At 30.0% G+C, this 6724-nt stretch overlaps 1 protein-coding gene across 1 annotated transcript; it reads left to right on the top strand.

The window, feature by feature from the left end:
• Positions 1-262: 262 nt before the first annotated feature.
• Positions 263-3701, top strand: LOC103495446 (7-deoxyloganetin glucosyltransferase-like). The gene is made up of 2 exons (XM_008457011.3): positions 263-1060; positions 2573-3701. Exons 1-2 carry the CDS (start codon positions 535-537, stop codon positions 3529-3531), a joined length of 1485 nt encoding a protein of 494 aa, XP_008455233.2. The 5' UTR covers positions 263-534; the 3' UTR covers positions 3532-3701.
• The last annotated feature ends 3023 nt before the right edge of the window (positions 3702-6724 follow it).

Below are 6724 nucleotides of genomic sequence, written 5' to 3'. Positions count from 1 at the left end.
GAATTAATGCAATTATTCTATTAGTATGACATATTATGAGATTTAAACACAAGTAAAAGTAGATTAAATTAAGTCTCATTTGCATCTTTCTTAAATATATAAAACATGACTTTAAAAACTATTTGCATTTTGGTGCGTGAAAAATATAATATTATATCATCTAACACTTTCATTCTCTTCTGACATTTAAAATATAAAAAAGAAAATCTATCGAGTGGAAACCAATATTAATTGGATAGAGAAAATAAAACCTTCATCGAACACCTTCTAATTTTATACTTTATATGTTATATAATGATAAAATAATTGTTTATAAACTCAATTTTAAAGAATCAAGATAGAATAGTTAACCAAAGATTCTTAGCCTAAAATAAAACAATACTAATGCCATTATAAAAACAACTGAATTTACAATTTGTGTTCCCAATGAGTTTGAAGCCTATAAAAAAGAACATAAACCAAAACCAAAACCCCATCTCTCATTTCTCTTCAAAACAAATCATTTCTGCATAGAAATTAAGAGAAAGAAAAAAGATGGGTTCTCTTTCCAAAGTAGACCAAAAAAATCAGCAACCTCATGCAGTGTTCGTCCCATACCCATCTCAAGGCCACATAAGTCCTATGCTAAAGCTTGCAAAGCTTTTTCACCACAAAGGCTTTCACGTAACGTTTGTCAACACAGAATACAACCATAGACGTCTCCTTAGATCCCGAGGTCCCAACTCTTTGGATGGCTTGCCTGACTTTCAATTCAGAGCCATTCCCGACGGCCTCCCACCGTCCGATGGCAACGCCACCCAACATGTTCCTTCACTCTGCTATTCCACTTCCCGTAATTGTTTGGCTCCACTTTGTAGTCTCATTTCGGAGATCAACTCGAGTGGCAGTACTGTTCCACCTGTTTCGTGTATTATTGGCGATGGGGTCATGACTTTCACTGTTTTTGCTGCCCAGAAATTCGGTATTCCCATTGCTTCGTTTTGGACGGCTAGTGCTTGTGGGTGCCTTGGATATATGCAGTATGCTAAGCTTGTTGAACAGCAGATGATTCCTTTTAAAGGTATATATATAAATTAATTTACATGTTTACTATTCTTATTTTTCGTCCAGTTGATTAATAATATTATTTCTGCTATAGTGATTATTATATAGCACTGTGCCGCAAACATCCTATCAATGCTTTTGAAATTTTGACGTATAATTCCTACTATTAGATCCGCAGCTTTGAAGATAGTTTTGGGTAGATATATGTATTGATATAATAAATATTTACTGATGAGCATTAACTTTATATTTTGAATTGTTTGATCTAAAGTTAGCATTTACTAGGAGCACATTAGCTTCTTAAATAATGGGAAAATTATCTTGTGGTAGTTGTAAGTTTTGGATTCGGTTTTTATTTTGGTTTTCATTATGGGGGCGTTAAATGTTTATTAATTAATATTAAAAGTAATTATGAAGTGAAAATTTAAAATTAATTTTAATAGGGATGAAGAAATTGTGAATTTTTAATTAATTATAATTCTATTAATTAAGAGACAATAAGTGAGTATTCAATTAAACAAGTGAAAGATTTTGAAAATTAAAATTAAATGAAAAGAAAACTAAAAAAATCTAAATTAAAATCAAACTCGAAAAAATTTAGCTTTTGGAAGTTCATATATAAAAATATTCAAAATTGTATTTTAATAAGATTTCCCGAGAGTATCTTCTTTGCTTTGATGTTTTTTCCTTTGTATTAATTCATTATTTTAATATAAAGTTAAAGAAATAAAAAATATATATGAAACTTTATCAATTAATATAAAATAATTTGTTTGATTTGGTTATGTGAACTCCATTATTTTCCTTTAATTTAAAATTGATTTGTCCTCGAAGTGATAATAATATTTTTTATCATATAATAATTAAAAATGTCTTCGTTAAATTATTGATTGATTTAAAAAAAAATAAGTTTATCAATAAAAACAAATTTAATATTATATTATCTATTAATTTACTAATAAACTTTAGAGACTTGAATACATGATTTGTTTGAACCACGACTCTAATACCATCTTGAATCATCAATCGACCCAAAAACTTTAACTGATGGATGAAGTCAAATTTAACGTAATATTTAATAATCTAACCTCTTCTACTCACAAATTATAATTTGTATTTATTTTGTATTGATTCATTATTTTAATATAAAGTTAAAAGAAATTAAAAAAAAAAATCTGAAACTTTATCAATTAATATAAAATAATTTGTTTGATTTGGTTATCTCATCTCCGTTGTTTTCCCTTAATTTAAAATTAATTTGTCCTCAAAATGATAATAATATTTTTATTATATAACAATTAAAAATGTCTCTTTTATCGATAAAAACAAATTTAATATTATATTATCTATTAATTCACCAATAGATTTTAGAGACATGAACACATAATCTCTTTGGACAGTTGGTTCTAATACCATCTTTAATGACCCAAAATCTTTAGTTAATGGGTGAAACAAATTTAATGTAATATTTAACGATCTCAACCCCTTATGCTTATAAATTATAATTTGTATTTCTTTTGTATTGTAGATGAAAACTTCATGAGTAATGGGGATCTAGAAGAAACAATAGAATGGATCCCGCCGATGGAGAAAATTCGTTTGAGAGACATTCCAAGCTTTATTAGAACAACAGACAAAGACGATATAATGCTCAACTTTTTCATCCAACAATTGGAAACACTTCCCAAAGCCAATGCGATAATCATAAACACGTTTGATTCCTTAGAGCACCACGTATTAGAAGCACTTTCCTCAAAACTCCCTCCCATTTACCCTATTGGTCCAATCAACTCATTAGTTACTGAGTTAATCAAAGACGACAAAGTCAAAGGCATCCGTTCAAATCTATGGGACGAGCAATCAGAATGCATGAAATGGCTTGATTCACAACAGCCCAACTCAGTAGTTTACGTCAACTTTGGAAGCATAACTGTGATGTCTCCTCAACACTTGGTGGAATTTGCATGGGGACTTGCCAATAGTGAGAAGCCATTCTTGTGGATCGTAAGGCCAGATCTAGTGGAAGGGGAGACGGCATTGTTGCCAGCGGAGTTTGTGGCGGAAACCAAAGAAAGAGGGATGTTGGGGGATTGGTGTAACCAAGAAGAGGTTTTGAAGCATCCTTCTGTTGGAGGGTTTTTGACACATAGCGGATGGAACTCGACGATGGAGAGTATTGCAGGAGGAGTGGCTATGATATCGTGGCCGTTCTTTGCAGAACAACAAACTAATTGTCGCTATTGTAAGACGGAGTGGGGAAATGGGTTGGAGATTGATAGCAATGTGAGGAGGGAGGATGTGGAGAAGCTTGTGAGGGAGTTGATGGAAGGAGAAAAGGGTGAAGACATGAAGAGAAATGCCAAAGAGTGGAAGAGGAAGGCCGAAGAGGCTTGTAAGATTGGTGGGTCATCCCTAACAAATTTGGATCAAGTCATTTCTGAAATTCTTTTAAGCAAAGATAAATCGAACCTTAAATCTCAAAATTAACAGAATATTTCTACGTAAGCAATAACTATTTTCTGGATGGTCAAATAAGCATATTACATAAATGCAAGACAAGAAACTCTTGTCTTCTTTTGACTTTTCCTATTATTGAGACATGTTTGATTTATATTGGTTTTGTTATGATTTATTTAATATAAATAAGTGGATGTTCATTGGACTGTGTGCCAACTTGTTGTTGAATGTAGATCTCAAAGAAGGTTGGAAAGATATATGAGAGTAATCAAAGACAAAAATGTATATATCAACTCCAATTTCCTTCTCTCTCTCAACTTACCATGAGGGTGACAAGTCAAATTCTAATAACTTTCTTTTGAATTTTTGTTTTCAGCGTAATAATATGCCAAAATTTTTATAAAAAAAATATTTGATAATATTAAAAGATTATGCGTTCGATTCATGGTGGCTACTCTTTTGAAAATAAATTTTCTACGAATTTTTTCGATACTTAAATATTTTTAGATCAGATTAATTGTGTCGTAAGATTAGTCAAAATGTGAGTAACTAAGATGAGACACGTGCGAATATAAAAAATTCTAAATTATTTTTAAATATAATAAAATAAACTAAAATAGTTATAAATATCACAATTTTTTTTCAACAATGTTACGATAGACCCAAATAGTAACCTAGCGTTCATATTTTGCTATAGACTGATTTTGTCATTTAAAACAACTTGTAATCATTTTCTACCAACTATTTTCAAACTTTTATTATTAAAAAAATCAATGGATGAAAATGAGATATATAATAGAGGGAAGAATAAGATATTATGTGAGATTAGAAAAACAAAAAGTGGTGGCTCAAGTTCTATTTAAAAAAGAAGAAATACTATAAATGAAAAAAAAATAATAAATAAATAAATTGTGGGTATGTTTCACTTTAAATAATGGATGGAAAAAATGGAAAACCTCTATCAATCCATAAAATAGAGAAACAATCGAGAGGTGATCTCTCTTGATGTTCATAATTATATTGAAATGATTGATTATAGGTAATTAACTATATTCGATGATAAAAATGTTTACCGATAGCATCCAAACTATGTTATCTTGCTTTGCTTGATCTTGGGTTTTATGCGATTTTGGTATGTTTTGAGAATTTAAGAGGTAGACGAAATAGAGCTAAAATGGGTCAAACGAAGAGACTGCACAATCACGATATATAGCCTAGAAGCGTTGTTGTGCTCCAAAGACATCTTGAATGCACACACCCTGCAGCGCTGGGATGCTGTCCCCTAGCATTGTGGTGCTATCGTGATATATTATTTATTTGACCTTGATTCGATTTTAGGTTAAAAGGTTTGATCCCAATCGCTTTTCTTGAGTTGTTTTTCTCTGCTTTCTCTCTTCTATTATTGTTCCTTAAGAGGTATGTAAATTAAACTTATGAACCCAGTGATCGGCCTGTCGATTATGGGCTAAGGTAGCTTGGGATTTTGTATATGTTTCCCAAACTTTTTCTTCATATTCGCAAGCGGATCAATATACACAAACGTTCTACTTTACTCACATCAAACGTTAACTCAAAAGTTCTAAATGATCCTATCTAATTAACATAAAACCAAGTAGGTTAAAAAATAATCAAAGAAATTGAGTATATAACACTAAAAAAACTGATTACAAGTCAACTTCATACAACAATTAAAGTATAAACATGTGTATGCAAGGTTTAACTAAAATATCGTCAATGAAAATAATGAGGTCTTAACTTTTACAGAAATTTCGATAAAAATATAGATAACATATCGATTCGATGAATATTTCTAGAGGATATTTATTTTGGGGGAAAGCTAATCTTGAAAAGTCTTAATAAAAGAGTTTGAATACCATTTGGATCTCAATTGTTTAGAAGGTGTAATTTAATTCTTATATTATTTTTAAAGAAAGTTTTTAACATTAATGGTGGTTGTTTATTGATTTTTTTATTAAAAAAAATTGTCTCTATTAGCATTCATTTTTTGGTATTTGAAAAAGTATATTCTTTTTCTTTAAAAAAAAATATTATTATTATTATTTATTCAATTTCAATAAATATTATTATTAAAACACTTAATTAAAATAAAATAAAATAACTTACTTATTTAACCATTCGTTTCTTAAAATATTTTTACCATCCATCAACGACTATAAAATACTATGAACTAATGGTTAGTCGTCTAAGATGATTGCTGTCAGAATTGGTGGTGGTGATTTCTAGATATGGTTGTTTAAGTTGGTCGTCGATAGTATCCCCGGTTGGCCAACAGAGAGCAGTATAGCCACAAAAACATGGTAAAACTCAAAGGAATTTCCTGCTGGGATTTGTTATTATGACAGACTAGTCAATTTGGTATGATTATCTTAGCATTCCTGTTGAGGATAGCCAAAGTGATTGATTAGAATGCATTAATTTCATCTTCTCATTTCAAACTATCAGTCAATTCATTAACATTTTTAATTAATTTGGCTAACCATATGACATACAAGTAATATCAAAATAGTTACTAGTAAGTAGTAAGAAGGAACTGCAACAAGAACCAACCCAGATTCTCCTTTATCATCGCATCGTTTACATTTAAATCTATTGCAAATTTTATTTTTCATGCCATTTTTAGTTTCTTACAAACTTCAATAACCCCATCCGTATACCACTGCTACAAAAGCAAAAAGGCAAGGAAAATAATACTAAAATGTACAAACGATTTTAAGAGGCAATCTGTTGGAAACGTAATAGGCCCTCACGATATACAAATCAAGAAACAAGAGAAGAAGATTGTTCTCTTATTCACACAATTAAGAAGAAAGAAATTGAATAATATTTCTTAAACTTGAATTTCTTACTTTCTTTCTTACATACAAATGAGAAACCTTACGTACACATATTTATACTAGTAGAAAAGTATATTAAAAGTCATCAACAATAAATATCAATATATATGACTCTTCATATATCAATGTATTTTTAGTGATTAACTATTACATGTATCGACTATTCATGCATATTGGATAATGCAAATTCATGTATTAAGTTTAGATTAATTTAATTTCAACATCCTCTCCCTTAATCTGGACTTAAGCAACTCCAAGTTTTCCTCTAAATTTAACAAATAGTCAAACTTGAGCGCCTTTGTAAAAATATCTGCCACTTGATCTTGAGTCTTGCAATATTTTACTATCACTTCTCCATCTTTAACCAA

This window comes from Cucumis melo, chromosome 1 (genome assembly GCF_025177605.1).
Source record: "Cucumis melo cultivar AY chromosome 1, USDA_Cmelo_AY_1.0, whole genome shotgun sequence".
NCBI classification, from domain to species: Eukaryota; Viridiplantae; Streptophyta; class Magnoliopsida; order Cucurbitales; family Cucurbitaceae; genus Cucumis; species Cucumis melo.
The sequence above is the reverse complement of the archived record's forward strand: the minus strand, read 5'-3'. Positions and strand labels throughout refer to the sequence as shown.